Raw genomic sequence first — 21,113 nt, 5'->3', positions numbered from 1 at the left:
CTTCTAAAAGCAGAAAAGCAATCACAGAATCCCTCAGCACTGCATCTTAGCCCTTCACAGGCAATACTCGAGCATCGCTCCCGAGCTGCCAATCTGTTTGACCCTGGAAGTGCCGAACCTTTATGGGCAAGGCCCTGCGTAGTATTCACAATTTTTGCATGTCAAGTCTCCAACCTGCTGTGAACATGTTTGTACCTCTTGTGGTACAACCGACCAAATGTACAGTTGCATGATCGTTCTAGAGATTTGTCTGACTCAGGTAAACCGTTACCTTGCACCATTCTCTGGGCTTTATTTTCTCATGGCTTTCTGTAAAGCTGAGATGATGCTGGTGCTGGGGAATAGCTCACTGTTTTAGCTCCGTTACAGTGAAAACCAAAAGAAGCAGCACGGTGGCCAGAGGTTGTGTTTCAGATCTGTAGAGTAGACAAGGGACCACTGTTAACTGGCTTTATGGATCATACAGTTTTAAAAACCAAATAAAAAGAGTAAATTTAAAAATTCATAATGAGTAAGAACTCATAACAAGGTAGCTGGTCTTGTGAGATGCATGTATGGATGACTGAAGCTCTAGAAAATGTTCCTTCTGAAGATAAAAGGGAAAAATAACATGTCTGAAGATGTTTAAACATAAATAGTCGTGACAGTGCCCTGAGGGCAGTGAGATCTTATTTCCCCTATGCTTTTAAACTCTGTTGGGCATCTCTTGTAGTTCAAAAATCCCAACTCTTTTTAAGATGCAACATAATCTGTGGAACTCACTAACACAGGATATTGTTAAAGCAAATTATATAACTAGGTGCAAAAAGGAGTTGGACATTTATATGAAAAAAGATTGTAATGTTAGCACTAAAATTAAAAAAATATATTGCATCCTCCTAGTCTGCATGCTTCATGAAGGAAGCACGGTGGGCAGCTGGGAAGAGGTTATCTCCATGAGGAGATGTGAGCTGATCCAGGGGCTCTCATGCTGCGTTTCAGGTGCTTGTGCCCGGAGTCGTCTCCATCCCCATGAACATCGGTTCTGATGCAGCCGCTGGTCATGCAGGAATGGCCCTATGTCCTCCCACGGTGTCCTGAGTGGCATGTTGCAGATCAGGCGCAGCACAGCAGCACTGCCCACCCACTGTCTCAGGTAAGAGTCTGCGGGCCTTTCTCATGGCAGCTTTCTGCGGTGGTCGCGGATGTCTGTATGCAGAGCAGACGGGACGTCCTCTGTTCCTGTTGATAGGGAAGGCAGTTAGCTCCAGCCCCCCATCAGCTTGTATTTAAGGAGCGCTTCAGCTCTCCTCATGCGTTATAGCTGCGAAGTGTTTCCCAAAGTAGAGCAAGAGAGACAACCCGCAGAGCTAGATTTCAAACTTCCTTCTGCATTCTGGTCACAGAGACGAGCTCATAAATATGCCTCTGGTGAATGCTAAGGGCTAAGATACCACAGGGCAGAGAAGGAGTCTGACCTTTTTCTAGTCTAGTTTCCTCAGGGAATGGAACATCAGCGCTCATGCTGTGGTTCTCCCTTTTCCTTCCCCCAGGTGTTTCTGAGCCAGCAGGTGAGGCTCACCTGAGCTGGGCAGAGAGAGGAAGGTCTCTGGTTTCTGGGAGTCCTGGGTAAATGGCAGGCTTGCAGCTGGGCAGAACTCTTGCTGGCTTTGTCAGGGCTTATTGGCCCAGGGTGGGTGTTAGATGCATTGCCCGGCAGCAGCTATCCGAGTTGGTTAATGAACAGCCCAGCAGATTAAGCAAGGAGCGAGAGGGGTAGAACAAGATGAGCAAGCTCCCTCCTGAACTGCCTGAGCAGTCCAAGCATCTCCAAGAAGGGTCAGGGCTTTGCATGGCTTGCTGGGAGGGGAAGGGAGCTGGAGCAGGACACCCCATGGCACCCACTGTGGTCATGTTGCAGGCGGGCATGCAGGGTGGGTGCAAACACACTCAGCTCAGGTCACATCCACCAAAAGCTTCCCTCTTTCCCTGCCCGAGTTTGGCTTTCTGCTGTGCAAGTACCAGCATGTTCAATGCCATGCACCAGCAGGCTGCTGGCTCCTGCAAAAGTGACAGCCTGCCTTGCCTGAAGGGTCTGCCATGCCCTCCTTGTCACAGGGGTAGGTGTCACCTACTAGGAAGCAGCCCTCCTCTGTTGGGCTCAGTTGTCCTGAAAGCTCCCAGCAGGCTGTGGACAACCCATCCTTAACTGTGCCCTGGCCTTGCTGAAGCCCTCTCCTCTGGTCTGCAAATGAGTCCTGCATCTGTCGGGGCAGAGATGTCGAGACAGGCAGAGGACGAGGTGGTGGGGAGAGGAGGCTGGCTGGGCTGGTCCTGAAGGGAGAGACACCAGCAGTCAGATGCACGGGCAGGGAAGGAGGGAAGAGAGGGAGAGATACAGGCAGCTTTTCATTCCTTCCCTGTAGGTGGAGGAGAGCATGGAAACAATGCTGGGTGGCAGGACTCCGGAGAACGCTGTGGGGGACGCAAGGAGCCAGCCTAGAGCCTTCTGGCAAAAACAAACTGTTTGCACCCAGCCCAGGCAGGCAGGAGCTGGGGCCAGGAGTGTCCTTGCTGGCACCTAGGAGGGGGCTAGGGCACCCAGTGCTGGGCATGTGGGGCACAAGCAGGGCATCTTTGGCTTCTTGGGGGTTAGGTTTTGAGGACCTGACTGTTTACCTTCCTGGTAGCCAAAGCCTGCAGGGACCATTCTCTGGGGAAATCCCTGCCCTGGCAAACACCCCAGCTGTCGCCTGTGCACTCCAGCACTGGAGGGCCAAGGGGGCTCTGCTGCTCTCCTGGTCACCCCGTCCCAGACCAGCATCACCTTTGCCATGCCCTTCCAGAGCTGGAGGTTCCCTGGTGCCTGGAGTCATTCCTTTGCGTGTGGCCAACTTCTCACGAGGGGCTTTTCCAGACCAAGGCGCCCTGCAGCAGGCAGATCCCTGTCCCATGCACAGGCAGCTGTGGCGGCACCCCTGGGGTTAAGGCAGGTCGGAGGCCGCTGGAATGCCTCCGGACAAAGCTGGGATTGAGGCTGGCGACGTGGTGCTGCCGCCCCCCTCCAGATTCCTGGGGGGTCAGTGCTCGGGGCAGTCACCACCGGCCCTGCCCGCCGGCCTCACTCTTCCCTGCACACAGCGCTCGCCGTCCTCCCTGCCGGGTGCTGCCTGCCGGCACCCGGAGGGGTGGGAGGCGATGCCTGCTCCTCCGGCGAAGCTGAGTGGCCCTGCTGCGGATCTGTGGCTCAGCGCAGGTAGAGAGGCTTTCTGGAGCCCACGTGTGCGTGAGTGTTACATGTTTGAAAATAAAACTGTTTGTTGGTGGGGGGGTGGGAATGCGGATAGATGCTGTCACTGCTGCAGCTCCTGGGAAGGGATGCTCAAGGGGTGCTCGGAGGGAAAGCGCTGTTTGTTCTCTCTGCTCACTTGCAGGGGTTTTGTTCTAGGGCGGCAGGTGTTCAACATCTGGCCAGTGCTTGGCCACTGTCACTCCGGCTCACCTACAGGTCGTGGTCAGTGAGTCGCAGGCTTTGTGGACTTTTAACCTCTCCTTAAACTAGGCTGAGGACTGTGTTTTCCATTGAACTGTGCTGCAGCTGCAGTTGTGCCCAGAGAGAGCTGGTCCTCTCCTTTGGCATCCTCTGGGATGGAGGGGAGCGCTGGGGTATTCCTTGGCAGTGCTGCGGGGCTAACCTACTTTGGTGTCATGAGGATGTGCACATGCAGGGTATTGCTTTTCTATGTGCAAGCAGCAGTTTTAGCTCGAGTGATTTATTATTCATGGTCCTAAGATTCCTGTGAACTCTGTGGGTGATGGTTTTCTCTGTTTATGTGATGCTTCTGGAGTGTCAGGATGGGGAGGCAGAGAACAGCCTGGCATTAGATGTTTTTAGATGAAAGAAACAACACCAGACCCAGTGATCATTTGATTCCTCCCTGAGAACCAGCGTGGAGGGGTATCATTCTAGCTATGTGGCCAAACTCCTCTTCTGACAGTTTGCTCCTGCCTGTTCTCCTTGGCTCCCAGAGAGGAAGGGGTTGTCTCCGCGCTCTGGCTTGGCTATGGCACAGTGCCGAGGGGTCTCCGGCAGGCCCAGGGTCCTCGCTGCCCTGGATCTGTCCCCCGGACACCTCCGGGAGCCCTCAGACAGGCTGAGCAATGAGGACCTGCACGTTCCCTTTGGAAGAGCTGCTCTTTTCCCCCAGATGCCCTTCTCTGGCGAAGGAGTGCCTGTTGGATGCACTGCTTAGAAAGCGCTAATGCGGTTAATTATGGTTGATTAATCACCTGGGGCTAATTATCACAAATGAGCTCTAATATCAAAGTAGAATTGGGAGTGAAATGCTGCCATTTCCCCAACATAGCACAGCAACGCCTCGCTTGTGAAAACACAATGCGCTTGTGTGTTTTGGGCAACAAGTGATTTTTGGAGAGGAAATCCCCTCTCGCTCACCGAGTCCTACGTGAGATGCTTCCAGTCCTGCTAGCGTGTGTTGGTGTTGCCAGCAAGCGCAATGATGCCTTCACTGCCCTCGCAAGAGGCAGCGCGGTACAGCGCTGAACGCTTAGGGCAGGGATTCCTTCCCCCATCGGATTTACTGTTCAGCACCCCGTTTCCCAGGCTGTGAGTGGCACGGTGTCTCTCCGGAGGATGTCTGGTTTGAGCGTTGGCTGTGCGGTGCCCTGGGGCCCCAGGTGAAGGTGTTCGCAGAGCAAAGCGTGCTTCCTTCGTGTGCCTGGGTTAGGTTTTGCTGCCAGCTGCTCCAAGGCTTCTCAGAGCATCCTTCGCACCACTGTTCATGTTGGAGAGGTGCCGAGGAGAAGCAGCATCTCAGAGACTTGCTGTCCAGTCAGGGAATATCCTTGCTCTTCTGTAGAGAAGCTGGTGGCAGCTCAGAGTGCTGTGAGTGGTATAAAGGAGGTTGGCAGGTCCCCTTGGTCACCGGGAACAACAGGGCCCGCTGTGCCACCTCTTCCCGAAGCACTAGAGCCTCTTGCATGGCATGGAGAGAAATTACCTTTAGCCCTGCAGTGACTGTGACACACAACAACTAGCTCTGATTTAATAAATAGCAGTGATAAAATTCATTGCAGAGTAACTGGGGAGCGCAGAGATCCTGCAAAACAGATGTGCAGCAAGCCTCTTCTCCCTGGAAATGCCGCTTCTGCTCTTTCCTGGCATGAAATCCTCTCTCTGGACATGGCCATGTGTTTCGCTGGAACAGCTAACAGACCCCTCTGGGAGAAGGACAGTCCCCTTGAGAGCTAGAAAAGTCAAGGCAGAGGGGATAGTTTGAGGCAAGCGCTGGAATCACTAGGCAGTGCTCTCCGGATGCAGTGTGTCAGCTGGGTCTGCTTCTGCCTAGGTTAGAGCCTCTCAGGATGGCGCAGGACCTTCGTGCATAACCCCCCAGGCTCCTAGCAGTGCTGCCGGGCCTCAGGCCCCCCTGGAGATGAATCTTTGTTGGAATGAGATCAAAAAGAAATCCCACAGCCTTCGGTAAGAGTCCCTGCCTGGAGCAAGCCCCTGGGCTGGCTTGGTCTTGCCTGCTGCATGTATTTGTCAGGAGTTTTTTGAGCCTGTTCACTCCACCCAGGTGTGCAGTGACCTTGGCTTAGTTTCCCCTCTTGGCCTGTAATGTGCGGAAATCGGAGTCTTCGACTTTCTCCCTACACCTGAAAAATATCCTTTTCAATTTCCACTGATTCCTTCCTTCTCTCCCTCCCATCCTTCATTCCTGCTCTCTCTGCCACTCTCTCCATCCTTCACTACCGCTGCCTGCACCTAGCCTCATTTTGCCCTCATGGCCTTCCCACCACCTCCTCTGCGCTTGTCCCTTTGCTGGGAGCCCTCCCCAGCTGAGTGGGGGAGAAGAGGCCTCCTCAGGCCTTCAGAGGTTGCAGCTCCACAGCCGGCATGATGGAGAGCTTAACTGGGGCATATTAATTGTCTCTTGCCTTAACACAAGGCTCCTGGAAGCTGTCCAGCCAAGTAAACCCGGAGCCAAGCCCCCCGTGCTGGCCGGAGCACACACCACGGGTGCGTGGCAAATCCAGAGCTGCTCTGTCCTCTGCTCCCAGCTGCAAGGGCAAGGGTAGCTCTGGATTTTCTTTTCCCTGAACACCTCCGTGCTGCATCCCACCTGGCAGCACGGTGTCCGTGCTAGCTGGGGGACGTGCACAGCCCATGCTGAGGCTGCCTGTCTGAATCCCTGCAGGGCAGCGTGTCGTGGCCCTGCTGGCCGCCGGTGGGGTCCTGTGGGCGCCCGGGGCAGAGCACCAACACAGCTGTGGTGCAATGCCTTCCCTCCCCGGGGAACCTCCTGCAGGCCTGTCTCTCTGACCACCTTCATGCTGTCCCCACTCCCTCTCCAGTGCTCGGCTGGAGGCCTTTTCTGACCACAGTGGGAAGCTGCAGGTTCCTCTTCAGGAGATCATAGATTGGCTTGGGCAGAAGGATGAGGAGCTCTCGGCACAGCTACCGCTCCGGGGAGATGTCCTCCTGGTGCAGCAGGAAAAAGAGATGCATGCGGTATGTTCCTCTGAGCCCTTGTGCATCCCCTGCCGTCCTTCCCAGGTCCATGTCAGTGCCCATGCCCACAGCTGTAGGTACAGCCTGTGATTAGTACGCCAGTCCTTGCCTGCCTCCATCTCTCCTTCCTGTGGGAGGACAGAGCTGCAGTCCTGTAGGAAATATCCAGATGGTTCTTCCCCACAGCATGCAACAGGCAGAGCCCACCTGGCTTCAGACAATAAATCTGCATTAGAGCCTCAAGTCGCCTGCAGGTACTGCAGCTGATAGTGGACCCCTGTTGCCATCGCTTCTTTCCTGGACTGCTCCCTGTGTCCCAGCTCTGCGATGGAGAGAATTGCTTCCACTTGGCCTCCACTTAGGGGATCCTGGGGCCTGAGGAGGGTTGTTTCTTTGGTTGATCTAAAGGTGACCTAGCAATCAGGACATGAGTGATTCTCACACGTATCTGAAATTGGGACAAAACTGAACAGGTCACAACTTCCTGCGCCACTGATCAGAGCGTTTCCTTCTCACTGTCAGTGGCTGTTTTGGTTGTTTTTGCCTTGAAAACAAAACTGAAGAGTTGATTATTTTTGCTGTCCCTCTTCCTCACCAAAGCTAACCACTTCCTCAGTGCATGAACAGTTGATCGAGCAGGCAGCACCAGTGAGGGGCTGCAGTAGGAGTGCAGGAGAGGACATTCCAAACCAGTCTGCCTCCAAAGCCTGCCCTGGCGGAAGCTCTGCTTTGGTGCATCCTGTCATTCCCTCCTCTGTCCCTCCAGCAGCTGTACCAGTTGCTGAACAGCCGCTGGAACGACTGTTTGCGTGACCCTGCTCTCACTGAGAGGAGGGAGCGTCTCAAGCAGTGCCTGTGAAAGCATCATCGATAAAGCAGTTCCTGCTGTGCAGCTCTCACTCAACGCGTCGCTGTCCTGGGCTTGCTGCTCAGCTGTCCCCCTCCAGCACAGCCCAGGCCTCTGCACACACTACTCTTCTTGCAACAGGTCACTCCTTCCCTGACCTGCAAAAATATTTCTCTGTTAGCTTCCCTCTGTATTTCCAGTGAGGCTTGGGTACTTTTTCTCTGGCAGCGTTTCCTTAAGATGTTGCTTACAAGTCTGTGCCGGTAGCTGATTTGGGTGCTGGAATGAGTAAATCACTGCAGCCCTTGGCTAACAGTGGCAGGGGCATAATTCTCTGGCTCAGCCTGTTGTCTCATTTCTGTGCTCTGCTTTCCTCTCCAGGCTTTCATGGAAGAAGTGAAGTCTCGGGGGCCGTACATTTACTCTGTCCTGGAGTCAGCACAAGCTTTCCTTTCCCAGCATCCATTTGAGGAATTAGAAGAACCAACTTCAGAAAGCAAAGGTCTGTGGTGCTCCCCTTTCCTTGTCCTCCCATAGCAAAGCACAGCTCCCAGCCTCTCCTCTCTTCCTGGGCTGGGCTGCAGAGAATGGAGCACAGGTGGCTGGTGTGGCACGAAGTAGCAGCATGAATGAACAAGATGCCAGTTGGCCTTTTCTCCTAGGAGGGCACAGTGTGCCTGGCATGCTGGCCAAGCCCTCCCTATCTCCCTTAGGCGGACATTTGTTCAGGATCGACAAGGTCAGGGTCCTTTAGATTGAGCACCACCTCACTCTCCTGTTGGTCAGGGAGCCTGACACAGAGCTGACTTTGGGTCCTGTGGGTTTCTCTGAACACCCCTCACTCTAGGGTCTTCTTCCTCCCTGGGGCATCCTGGCGTGGACTTCATTAGTGGGCCTAGCTCTGACCCACAAGGCCCAGCTCCCTTTCAGTCTGGGGGAAGGATTTCAGGGCTCTGCCTCTTGCTGTAATGCAATGGGCTGTTTCTGATCCTTTGGAAGGTCCGATCAGTGCAGACCTGTGCATTTGTCCAAGGTGAAGGCAGAGGCTGCTGGGGCGGCCTGTGATGGGATACATCTCATGAGAGGCTATCAGGTGTGCTCTGGAATACGTTTGCAAAGGGGAGCAGAGCTTCTGCCTGTGAAGACAGACAGAGATCTGTGGGCAGGCTGGACCGCTAGAGAAGCTGGTGCAGAGACAGATACTGTTATTGCTTGGTTTTGCTCCCTCTTTCCAGTTTTCCCTAGATTCCTTCTCTCCCTTTTCCCTGCTCTCCCTCCATATCTCTTACCTGCTCCCTGCTGGGCTGGGCTGTCACTTTTGCTCTCCATTCCCCTGCTGCTTTGCCTTCACAGATGTGTCTCCCCGGCACCGGATCCAGAACATCAGCCGCTTTGTGTGGAAGCAGGCGAATGTGGCCAGCGAGCTGTGGGAGAAGCTCACAGCCCGCTGTGTGGACCAGCACCGTCACATTGAACGGACACTGGAACAGCTGTTGGAGATTAAAGGGGCCATGGAGGAGCTCAGCACAACACTAGACCAGGCTGAAAGTGTGCGTGAAACCTGGGAACCCATTGGGGACCTCTTCATTGACTCCCTACCGGAGCACATCCAGTCGACCAAGGTACATCTGACTGAGAATGCTCTGGCCTTGGCCCCGCAGGTGACGGGATGCTGCTTTCCAACAGGTCAATGCTTTTCCTCCTGACTGCTCAGTCTGACACAGCCTTGCTACTTGGGGTCCCAAGGGCCAGGTCGTACCCTGGTCAGCTCCCCGGCTTGTGAGGGTGGATTTGACTTGCAGTGTCCTGAGGAATTGGCTGTTCTGAGTACATTGCTGTGGCACAGCCTTTATACAGGTACAATGGCTCAGTGTAGGCAGGATATTCCTGTCCCTGTTCTACTTCTCAGGAGATTTGAGTCATCTCCATCCTGGCTGCTGCTATTACCTGTTCTTTTCTGCTAAGCTAGCTTGGCCTGCAGGAGGGTTAGGCAGCAGTGGCTTGCAGCATGCCAGCCACTAACCCACCCTAGCTCTTAGCAGAGGGATCAGACCCCAGAGTACTGACCACTTGCTTGCTTCTTTTCCTTTCTCTCCTGCCCTGGGCGTGGGGGCTTCAGCTGTTCAAAGAGGAGCTCTCCCCCATGAAGGATGGGGTGAAAGTGGTCAATGACCTTGCGCACCAGCTCGCCATCTCAGATGTCCACCTTTCCATGGAAAACTCCCGCACCCTGGAGCAGATCAACACGCGGTGGAAACAGCTTCAGGTGGGCAAGGGCCTAGACCAAGCAGCACAAATACCTCACAGATGGGGGACACTGGGGAAGAGCTACTACTGAGGAGCTTCAAGGATGCTGAAGTAAGGCTTGGCATGGCAGGGAGGGTACAGCTGGCATCACCTGAGGAGCAACAGGTGAGCATGGGGAAGGTGGATGGTAAATCTGCAGAGGTCTGGAGCAGGAAAAGGTGATGGGAGGAACAAAGGAAGCTGTTTGAGGAGATTCAGGGTCTGCTGGTGGCCAGTTTCCAGATGTGGTTTTGTTGACCTCTGTGAAAATATGGATGCAGGTGAGCTGTGCTGCCCCAGCCTGTGGAATGAGGTGCAGAGGGTCAAGTTGTCTGGGGTATGCAAATACCAAGGCAGGCAAGGAAGGAAGAGGACCTGGGTGACTGGGGCATGTTTGAATGTATCCACATTCTCTCCTGAATGGGACTTTGATCTGAAATGACTGACAGGCTCCCATTAAATTCCTATGTCCCCTTTTCCAGGCCTCCATAAATGAACGCCTGAAGCAGCTCCAAGATGCCCACCGGGACTTTGGACCAGGCTCCCAGCACTTCCTCTCCTGTACGTGAGCAGGTTGTCCTAGCTTCCCTGCTGATGGGCTGTTTCTGCAGAGCAGCTTAGAGAACAAGGCGCAGAGTCCTATTGCTGTAGCTGTGCTTGACTGTAGCCCAGCAGCCCCCAAAGCCATAAATATGGCTAGAAAAGGGCCCGGGCCAGTGGTACGTCTTGTGCCCTGTGGGCCTTGCCTATGGTGCAGGGACTGGAGTAGGAGGTATCTCCCAAAGGTAGTGCTGGGCTGCCTTGCCAGCCTTCTAGGATCAGGGGTGGGACATAAGCATGCATCCCTTCCGAGTGCAGAGCTGTGACAATTGCAGCAGCAGCTCCCAGGTGATACTGGGACCGTGCCAATCTCGGAGATTGTGTGGGTAAGACGACAGATGGCAAAAAAAGGCAGTTCCCCATATCCATGTTAGTCATTCAGGGGCCAAGAATGTGCATGTTCAGGAGGCTTTCATTCCCCTGGCGAGGCAGAGGGATGCCATTCCTACGGAGCCAAGCCACTGCTGGCTGGAGGCTCTCGGACCTGCAAGGGACATGCAGCAGATTCATGCTCCAGAGACTGGGGTCCATCCTCAGAAATGCCAGTCCCCACAGGGTTTCTGGAGGTCGGTGGGGTTTGTTGGCCCTGGTTTCTTTGCAAATCAAGTGCTTCCATCTAAAAGGAAGGCCAGAGTTTTCAAATGGTGGAATTGATAAGCTGCCTGTGACAAGCAGAAATAACTGAGGGTCATAAAAGGGCTTCCGTCCTCTGGATAATGAAGATAAAGTTGCAGACAATCAGTACAGTTTTGGGACGAGTCCTCATCTGCCTGAGATCCTTCAGCTGATACGCAGAATTTAAGTTGACGGCATCAACATGAAGGAGCGTCTGGTGTTCATCTAACATCTGTATCTCTCTCCTTGCAGCCTCTGTTCAAGTCCCTTGGGAGCGAGCCATTTCCCCCAATAAAGTGCCATACTACATCAAGTGAGTACTTCCCCAAAGGCAGCTCACCCGTTGCCTGTGGTTTTCTCTGGCTCGGCAGAAGCAGGAATTGTGGACTGATCTGGCGGGTGGAGGACCAGCAGACTGGTTTGAGCACTGACCTCCAGGGAAGTGCAAAGTGTGTCACTCCCAGCCCAGCAGCACCAGGCTTTCCCTGCCTGCTGAGATGCCCCAGATGAGGGGCGCACCATGGTTCCCCAAGGCAGGGAGGGCTGGCTGCAAGCAGGGGACAGAGCCCTGTGGGCATCCTCTGCTCTGCTGTGGCTGGGGAGTACTCTCACTGGGGAAGTGCAGCACACACAACGGGGGACCGGCTGCCCAGGTCCTGTCTCTCCCCACGGCAGCTGCTTAATCCACAGCCTGATTCTTGGTTCCTTTCTATTTTCTCTCCAGCCACCAGGCCCAGACAACATGCTGGGACCACCCGAAGATGACGGAGTTATACCAAACGCTGGGTAAGGAAGCTGCCACAAAATTGCTTGAATAGCATCTGCCTTTCCTCCGTGTGAGGTGCTGTAGAAGGTCCCCTGAGCCCATCTGCTCCCCTCTGCGGTGCAGGGGCTCTCCATGCTCAGCCTCCCAGTGCAATGGGGTGTGACACCCTGCCAGACTCTGCCCCCCTTCCCCCCGCACACACTCAGGCCTGGGCTTGTGCTGGTGGGGGCCAGTGCCTGGGAGCAGCAAGTGCTGTTTCCTGCCCTGGAGATAAATGAAACCACAGCTCAGTATCTTTTTCTTTTCCTGTGTTTTGGCAGCGGATTTGAACAACATCAAGTTCTCGGCATATCGTACAGCCATGAAACTGCGACGTGTGCAGAAAGCCCTGCGATGTGAGTGTAGGAGGCATTTCCCTCATACTGGCTCTACCTTGATAGAGGCATTAAACTAATACAGTCTTCTACCAGCACATCAAAGGCAGGAGTCTGCCAGAGAACAGGGGGCCAAGGCGAGAAGCTCCAGGAAGATGAAACTGTAGCTGAAAAGCTAAGCAAGTTCACTGGCGAGGTTTCTGTGTCAGAGCTTTCCTTTGCAGGGCTTGAGGTGGAACTGCCTCAAGGCAGGTGTTAGCAGGAGGGATTTGAGAACAAAATGATAAAACACAGTAACAAATCTCTGGGATCAGGCAGGGGCTCACCCAGGAGCTCTAAGGGAGCCTAAAGAAGCACTGAATGTAACCAAGAGCAGAAACCAGCTTTGCTTGCAGAGGACTGGTAGGGGGCAGATAGGACTCTGTTACTTAAAGAGGAGGAAGGGAACCAATAAACCTACCTTCTGCACTGTTGGTAAAACTTTAATTAAAAAGTAAGATTAATAGACATGTGAATATGATGCATTAAGAGTTCAACGTGATGCATGGCTCTCGGAAGGGAAGCTGTTCCACAGAATTTGATGAGTACTCTCTGAGGGAGTGAGTGAGCAGACAGATGGGGATCTGATAGATACAGGGCGCTTAACTGCCATAGAGCTTTTGACAAGTCCTTTCACCTAAGACTTTATCAAACTTAACCACAGGATGAGAGGGAGAGTTCCCTCCTGACTCAATGGGGAGGAGCAGCCATCAGTTGGCAGTGGGGTCCTGGGAGGACCATTGCTCCTTGACTTGTGAGAAGGAAGAAGGTGATGAGTGAGGTGAGAGGGGAGGTTCAGTACTCAGCAAAGTTGGGCCCTGGCTGCAGACTAGTTTCGTGACAAGGCTGTCACACACCTGGGGAAATGCAGTGTTGATATCGTGCACATGGGAGGAAACAACAGTTAGCTGTGGCCACTTTGCAAAGATCTCTGCCATAGTGCTGGTCAGCTTACTGCCTAGCAGTGGTCAGAGAAACCACCTTAAGCACAACTAGAAAAGAGACAGAGAACAAACGGAGCCCTTTTCTAGGCCACTTGCAGATTTCTGGTTGCCCACATCTTGGGTCTCATGTACTGTCCTGGCCCCTCTTCCCCAGCACAGAAACAATGTGGAAGAACTTGAATAAGTGCTTTGCATTTAAGAAGTACTTGAGAAGGGCAAGGAGGCTGCCAAGGCAGCTTCCCTGTGATGGGAGGTTCAACTGGGATGGGAGGTGTGAGTCTGCCACATGGAAAAGAGGTGGTGGGGGACACTGCAGAGCCATACGCGGTCATGGGCAGCATGGGTGTGAGGGTGAGTGGGAATGATGTTCACTAGTGTGTGAATCTGGGGTCCCCGCTTCCCACAGTGACTCCACAGGGACTCCGGTGTGTGCAGAGGCTGGGTCCAGGCATCTGTGGCTCTGCCTAGCCCAAGATGTGCTGGGAGGAGGAGCCTTTTGTGGATGGTATTTCTGTGGCTCTGATTTTGGCCGTGGTGACAGGGAAGGACAGTCGCACAGAAAGGTGGCTTCAAGTCAAATCCAGGCGGTGACGTGGGTATTTTCAGGTGGAGTTTGCAAGTGGGGGACCAATTCTGGGAGCAGTGCCTGTCCTCCCAGCATCCTGTACATATGCTTCCCTACTGCAGCGAGACTGGGACTGCCCCAGATCAGGTCAGGGCTGCATCTCCCTCTTCTCAGTTCTCACCTCTGCTGTTTTTCCTCTCCATCTCTGATCCTTCTCTTCTTTCTGCTAAGTGGACATGGTGACCCTGGCCACAGCCCTGGAAATCTTCAATGAGCATGACCTGCAACCCAGCGACCGGGCGATGGATGTGGTGGAAGTCATCCACTGCCTGACTGCCCTCTATGAGAGGCTGGAGGAGGAGCGGGGCATCCTGGTCAACGTGCCTCTCTGCGTGGACATGAGCCTTAACTGGCTGCTGAACGTCTTTGACAGGTACCAGCCTCTCTGCACTTCCCATCTGCCTGGAGCTGATCTGTGGGGCTGCCCTGCTTGGAGGGAAACCTCAGTGCTGCACTGCCAGCTGATGGTGTTGCAAAGAGGCCCTGGCTGCTAGGGACAGGGCTGGCTGGCGCAGGCTTGCCTTGCTGATCTCCCAGCACCAAAAACAACTTGCAAACCCATGCAATGTCTCGCCTTGCAGTGGCCGCAGTGGGAAGATGAGGGCCCTCTCCTTCAAGACTGGCATTGCATGTCTGTGCGGGACGGAGGTCAAGGAGAAGTTTCAGTGTGAGTCCCCTCGTCTCCTTCCCCTAGGCCCAGTGTGGGGTCCTTGAAGTAACCTAGGAAAAGCAGGAGTGAGAGGTTTTCTGGCTTACACCTTCTTTGCCCAGAAAGAGCAGAGAAGCAGCTTTCATGCGGTGACTAATCTGCTTGCATCGCCACCCCTCCCTCCCTTCCCAAGCCTACGCCGCCTAATTTAGAAGGTGTTTTTGCACACTGACTGGTGCTGCAGTGATCTTGCTTGCATGGCACTATAAGGTACATTGCAGAGAAGGCAAATAGACAACACTTATTCAGTGCTTCTCGTAAGGAAAAACCTGGGGGCACGTGGCTGGGCAGCAGGTTTCAGACAAATCAAAGGAATCATCTTTCCTCACCGTGTTTAACCATGGAATTCACTGCTCCAGGATACTGTGGAGGCCCAAAGTGCTGAGGGGTGTAATAAAGGGCTCAGACCAATTCACAGAGGACAGGCCAGCCAAGACTATTAAAGAAGTGGTGTAAATGTAACCTCTGTCTCAACTTCCAATTGTTGGGAGCTAGAAGGATACTGGTAAAGGTCATTTAATCCTAGCTCAATTTCTTTCCCTCTGCCCTAAGCATTTGCTTAAGCTCCCTGTTGGAGACAGGCAGCTGGACCCCTGGTCTGACCCGTGCAGCTCTCTCCCATGCCCACGTCCTGCGCTGGCTGTCAGGACATCAGGTGGGTCTCTAACGTGGATGTCTCCATGTCCATCTGGCTGGCAGATCTCTTCAGCCAAGTGGCAAACCCTGGGGGACTGTGTGACCAGCGGCATCTCGGTGTCCTGCTCCATGAGGCCATCCAGGTCCCACGCCAGCTGGGGGAGGTGGCGGCGTTTGGGGGCAGCAACGTGGAACCCAGCATCCGCAGCTGCTTCCGCTTCGTGAGTAACATGGCCCTGGCCTGTGCCATCCCCTCACAGCAGTTGCACTGAGGGAGAGGTTCTCAGAGATGGCGAGGAGTTAGCAGCCTGTTGGAGCTGGGGCCTGCCTCTGAGCAGCACCCTCTCGCTCTTCCCTTCCCAGAGCAACGGGAAGCCTGCCATCGAGGCATCCCAGTTCCTGGAGTGGGCCAACCTGGAGCCGCAGTCCATGGTATGGCTGGCTGTGCTGCACCGGGTGACCATGGCTGAGCAGGTGAAGCACCAGACCAAGTGCTCCGTCTGCCGGCAGTGCCCCATCAAGGGCTTCAGGTAGGGGATGTAATACAGGGCCGTGGCCCCATATTCCCAAGGGGAACGCATGGTGTCTGGTGGGAGCTGGGATGGGTGTAGTTCTCCTCTCCCTGCGGAGGCCGTGGGGAGCTGCAGGACCTGGGGTGGGCACAGCATTTTGCTGCCACTTTGGGGTCTGCCTCTGGGTCCACAGAGGGGCTGGCCTGGGTGGTGAGCTTGAACGAGGCTCCAGAGCATGAGCTGGTCCTGTCAGAATAGCAGGGCTGGTAATGTCCCCCTGACTGGGCGCAGACTGTCCCAGAGGCCTGGTTGCTGTCTGTAAGGGCTCCTTGCCCTGGCCTGGAAGGGAACTGGGTTTGCACCATGCTCTTGGGGCAACCTAGATCTCTGCAGCAGCAGTGTTTCAGGCAGGTCAGACCAGCTCTTCTGGTGCTACTGGGAGAGGGGAAGGAGCCTAATGCTTTTCTGGAGACTTCAGCAATCAGCTCTGTGGGCTCAGTGGAGTACGATAGCGCCCATAAGCCACCTCTGTCCCCTGTGTTGTGTGCTGAGCTCTCCTTGGGCTCTGAAATGATGCGTCTTTGCTGACTCTCATTGCCTCCCAACGGCCTCTCCATCTTTCCAGGTATCGGAGCCTGAAGCAGTTCAACGTGGATATCTGCCAGACCTGCTTCCTCACAGGGCGAGCCAGCAAGGGCAACAAGCTGCACTACCCCATCATGGAGTACTACACCCCGGTAAGGAGCTGGGCTGGCCCAGGATGGTCTCGGTTCTGGGCAGGTCCCCTGTCAGACGCATCCAGCCTTGCAGTGCTTAGGCTGGTGCAGCCACAGAAGTGGCTCCCTTGTACTTTTTGTTCCTCTTTGCATGTTGGGAATTACCTTTGGGCTCGTGGTGAGCAGGATGCCCGGATCCCCCAAGAGCTCAGCTTGGCTCACGCCAGGCCCCATGCGGGGCTGACTGAGCAGCCATGTGCTCACCTTGCCTCCTGGTTGTGTCTGCCTGGGGGAACTGCCTTTCTCTCTGTTGAGCTTGCAACCAGCAGCCTCAAGGGATTTCTTTTCTGTGGATGCTGGCTTATGATCCCTTGCTTTTTGTTAACCATGGCCTCGGTGTGTCTGTCTCTCTGCAGACCACATCCAGTGAGAACATGAGGGACTTTGCCACAACACTGAAGAACAAGTTTCGATCCAAGCAGTACTTCAGCAAGCACCCACAGAGAGGGTACCTGCCCGTCCAGTCCGTGCTTGAGGCTGACTTCTCTGAGACGTGAGTGTTGCCTGGGCCCTGCGCCGTGCCATTTGGCCCTGCCTGACGTGGGCTCCGCAGGCAGAAGCAGCATCTCAGCTGCAAGACAGGACTCCCATGGGAAGGGCTAGAGAGGGTAGCTTGCCCAGGGGGCTGATACAGCATCTTCATCTTGGAGGAGCAGAAGTTTCAGTCTCCCTCTCCAGCCTGTCCCTGGCTCTTCTTGGCCCAGGTGGGACCAGGGCAGCCTCTCCAACCCCTAGCTTTAAGTGAGGACTGCAAAGCCTTGCTGACCAGTGTGCGTCTCTTCCAGACCAGCCTCATCCCCGATGCTACCACATGCCGACACCCACTCCCGGATTGAGCACTTTGCAAGCAGGTATCACCGCTAGGCACTGCTGTCACACCAGGCTGTGGAGCGTGGCTCCAAGGGGTGCGGGGAGGCTTCGGGGCAGATGCACAGTGACCTCCCCACTGCATGCAGCCCCTGCCGTGCTTCCCCATGCGCTACGCCGCAGACACGGGCTGGCTCCAGCAGCTTGGGGCTGCACTGTCTTTGGGAAGAGGGCAGTGCCCCAGCTGCAGAGCTGGACAAACCTGTCTGCTCCCACCTGCATACACCACTTTGCTCCAGCCTGAGACATGGCTGATGCTCTCACAACAAATCTTGATTTTTCTTTGAGTGGCAGAGCAGCCTCCACTTACTGTCATGCTCTGCCCAGTATGAACCCCTGGCTGGACCAGTAGGATTCTCCCTTGATGGTTTAGACCTTCCCGTGCACTGGCCAGTGCAACTTGCAAGATCCCCGTTGCTGCTGTTTTGTAATTTGTAATGCCTCCGTCCTCACCGCAGGCCCAGGCAGGGGAGGGACCTGAGACAGGCAGGGAGCCCGTATCCCAGGCCGGGATGTAGGTGGTGACTGTTTACACTTTTACCCCGTTTCCTTGGGTACGCAAGAGGAGACCAAGCCAGCTGCATGGCAGCCCTGTGTTCCTCAGACTGTTGCCCTGGATCAGCAGTGTTTTTTGTTTTCTAAAAAGGCAAAACTCTGTAAGAATCTGTAAAGAGGGACAGACTAGTGCAGGCCAGCTGGGAGACCTCTACCAGAGAGGGCCCTTGCAGGGGCTGCCGTGGCTGAGGTGCATTGAGCAGACATTTAGGGTGTCTCTGAACATGTCTTAACCTGTTTTTATTTCCTTCAGGCTTGCGGAGATGGAAAGCCAGAACTGTTCCTTCTTTAATGACAGCCTGTCCCCTGATGATAGCCTGTGAGTCCTGCCTCCTTCCCCTGCTCTGCAGTGCCTGCTTAGCCAGGACTCCCGCGGCTCCGTCCCTGCCTGCCCAGGGCACTGCAATACTTCCCCTCTGGGCCACTTTGGGTCTGGGGCTCCTGGGCACCCCCACCTACCCAGGGACGCTGAGCCGCTTCTGAGCTCTATACGTGGAGCAGCCAGAATGAAATCCTATACAAAACCACCTCCCTCTGGGCCTCCCTTCCCCGAGGGCTAGCCAGCCCCTGAGAGCGATGTTCCTCACTAACATGCTTTCTCCGCCTGCTGTAACAGGGATGAGGACCAGTACCTGCTGCGCCATTCCAGCCCCATCACCGACAGAGAGCCTGGGAGCAGCCAGCAGGCCCCGGGCAGCCTCAACACGGAAGACAAGGGGGAGCTGGAGCGAATCCTGGCCCACTTAGAGGATGAAAACAGGTAGAGACATGGGCAACTCTCAAAGTGGGGTTTTGGGTTTAAGGGGAAGGAGCTGGAGAAACCCCAGCTTAGCCAAAAGGGCAGAGCTCCAAGTGGAGCTGTGGAATGGCTGCCAGGGCCAGAGGCATAGATGGGAAGAGCTGAGTGGAATTGGTTTGGAGGACATCTAGGCCAAACCCTAATAGACCTTTGTGAGAGCACGAGGCTCAGTGAGGGCATGCTCTCCAAGGAAGGGAGAAGGCTCTGTCCCCCAAAAATGTTCCTGCCCCCTTCCCAGAATGTGTTCCGCTCTTAAACCCAAAGCTGGCTGAACTGAACGCAGGGTATTGCCACCTCTTGAACCCCTGGGCTCCCTCGCGAGCAGCGGCAGTGCTGCTGTGCACTACGCAAGGCGAGGCTCTGCGCAGCACAGCTCAGCTCAGGAGGAGGTTACTGCTGGCCTCGCCCTTGCTCCCAATCCCTTAGCGAGTAGTTTGCATGTCTTTCGTACACTGCCCGAATGGGATACAGCTGCAGGCAGGCCACCCAACAGTGCAGGACAGGGTCCAGGAGGGGGCAGGTCCTCCCACCCATCAAGGTAAAGCCCCCGGGATGTTTTGTCTTGGAGTCACTGGCCATTCCCAGTGCACAGCTGTCGGGTGGTTCCAGCAGCCTGTGCAAAGGAGGATGGTAGCACTGATCCAAGCTGTCTTGCAGGATTCTCCAGGGAGAGCTGAGACGTTTGAAATGGCAGCATGATGAGGCTGTGGAGTCTCCAACTTTGGCTGCGGGCTCTCCTGAATCAGCGCAAGACCCACGTAATGATGAGCTCCTGGCAGAAGCACGAATTCTTCGGCAGCACAAGAGCCGTCTGGAGACCCGCATGCAGATCCTGGAGGACCACAACAAGCAGCTGGAGTCCCAGCTGCACCGGCTGAGAGAGCTGCTGCTGCAGGTATCCGCAGAGCAAGAACTGGGGCTGGTGGGCTTTGCCATGCCAGAGCTGAGGCAGTGACAGAAAGGGATGGTCAGAAGGTGCAGGACAAGGACAGAGGACTGTGACAAACCCCTTCTCTTTCCAGCCCCCAACAGAGTCAGATGGCAATGGTTCGGCAGCTTCTTCCTTGGCTTCATCTCCACACCAGTCTGAGGACAGCCAGGTGAAGGAGCAGGAGCACAACACCCCTGACACTGAAGCCGCAGGTGAGGATTGGAGCTGAGCTCTCAGCCCTGCTCCCTCGGCCTGACTGCTCCAGGGGAAGCTGCCACCCGAGCACCCCACAGAGTCCCCAGCTAGCAGGCAGCTCTGCGTGCCCGGAGAGCCTGCTGACCCCAGCTCTGCCCTCTCTTCCTGCTGCAGATGAGGTGGAGGCCAAAACACAGGACGTCAGCATGTGCCTGGAGGATATCATGGAGAAGCTGCGGAGCGCCTTCCCCAGCTCTCGAGGTACTCGAGTGAAGTCCCCCTCTCTGGCCTCTTACTGTTCCCTCAGATGAGGTTTCCACCTCTGCGGAGCCCTGTCCCGATCCCACCCTCCCTGCGACGGCTGGTCCCCTGCAGCACCTGCAGCCAAGAGCTACACTGTCACAACGCTGCTGGGACCGGCGCACAGCCGGGGTGCGGAGAGGATGAGGAGTTCTCCTACCTGCAAGATCAGAGCTCCTGAAGGTGCTGACCAGCTGGATCCTACCGGGCGAGCCGCAAGGCAGACTCCCACCCCGCTCAGGGCCCTGCATCCCCACGGGTCCTCCCCACGAAGACAAGCAGACCTGAGGGCGTCGAGTTTGCAGTGATCACCTCAAACCACCTCCGTTTCGTCCCTGCCTGGACCCCCCTCCTGCAGGAAAGATGAAGGCACCGGTTACCTGCCAAAACTGAAGAAATGGTGCAAACTCTCCTAGCTGCTCATGGATGGCTCTTCCCAGCAGAAATGTGACCAGGGGATGCTCGTGTGAACAGCCCCCCGCTTCTTGCGTGGGGTTTGGTGTTGGCACCGGTGGCCCCCGCTGTCGCTTTCTGCCTGGCCCTTTTCTCACCCGAGGGGCAGAGCTCTGCAGCTCCCTGCTTGACACCCTCCCTCGCCCAGGCTGCCTGTGTGCGTGCAGGAGGGAGATGTTGCTTGGTACCGGCGCTAAACACGGTGGCAAAGCTTCCTCCGCCTATACATCCTCGCCCACTTTCTGCCATCCCTTAACATGCCTATTCTAAGCAGGCGGCTCCAGGTGTCATTCTCCTGACCTCTCCATTTCTCTTTCAGGTATGACCTCCCTTATCTAACACCTTCTGTGAGCCAGAAGCTTTCTCTAACCAGCTACCTGGCTGCTTTCCTCCCCTTCCTCTTAACTGCCCTGCTCCCCTGCGGCAGGCCTCACCTGGACTCCCTGGGGAGCGCCCTGGGCCGGTCACGCACGATGCTTGCCAGCTCCAGAAGATCTCAGGGGAACATAGGCCACGTGGGAGCGGGACTGTGGGCTCCTCTGGGGGTCTGGCTCAGTCGCTTAGCCATAGCATCCAGGCTTGGACTCACTGGACTGCAGAGAAAGGTTGAGAAGAAAGCTGAAGCCATGAAAGCTATGCGTCTCCCTCGGTACTCATGGGCTGCCATCTTTGGCCGCCGCCCTTGGAGGACGCAGAGCTCAGCATCCTGCTCCTCTCTGGTTCTGCCCAGTGTCACCCAGGTTCATGGGCACCATAACGCTCCTGCAGCC

General features: G+C 55.3%; 1 protein-coding gene across 1 annotated transcript; it reads left to right on the top strand.

Annotated features, from left to right (window-relative positions):
* The first annotated feature begins 1,027 nt into the window (after positions 1-1,027).
* On the top strand, positions 1,028-20,682 carry DRP2 (dystrophin related protein 2). Its single transcript, XM_067303889.1, has 23 exons — positions 1,028-1,135; positions 5,349-5,482; positions 6,358-6,514; positions 7,743-7,863; positions 8,715-8,983; positions 9,481-9,627; positions 10,130-10,208; positions 11,115-11,175; positions 11,587-11,648; positions 11,949-12,023; positions 13,782-13,983; positions 14,192-14,277; positions 15,019-15,176; positions 15,319-15,485; positions 16,093-16,204; positions 16,600-16,736; positions 17,029-17,094; positions 17,919-17,984; positions 18,282-18,425; positions 19,122-19,359; positions 19,487-19,607; positions 19,765-19,851; positions 20,663-20,682. Exons 1-23 carry the CDS (start codon positions 1,028-1,030, stop codon positions 20,680-20,682), a joined length of 2,817 nt encoding a protein of 938 aa, XP_067159990.1.
* Positions 20,683-21,113: the final 431 nt, after the last annotated feature.

Source organism: Apteryx mantelli, chromosome 13 (genome assembly GCF_036417845.1).
Source record: "Apteryx mantelli isolate bAptMan1 chromosome 13, bAptMan1.hap1, whole genome shotgun sequence".
Taxonomy (NCBI): Eukaryota; Metazoa; Chordata; class Aves; order Apterygiformes; family Apterygidae; genus Apteryx; species Apteryx mantelli.
Note: the sequence above shows the minus strand (reverse complement) of the source record. Positions and strands in the feature narration are given on the sequence as shown.

What these genes read in the sequence shown, in the direction of transcription:
- DRP2 (XM_067303889.1), top strand. Translation starts at nt 1,028, where the DNA reads ATGCAGCCGCTGGTCATGCAGGAATGGCCCTATGTCCTCCCACGGTGT. An exon ending in CACTTAGAGGATGAAAACAG is followed by an intron (nt 18,426 to 19,121) that starts GTAGAGACATGG and finishes GCTGTCTTGCAG; the next exon opens with GATTCTCCAGGGAGAGCTGA. An exon ending in TGAGAGAGCTGCTGCTGCAG is followed by an intron (nt 19,360 to 19,486) that starts GTATCCGCAGAG and finishes TTCTCTTTCCAG; the next exon opens with CCCCCAACAGAGTCAGATGG.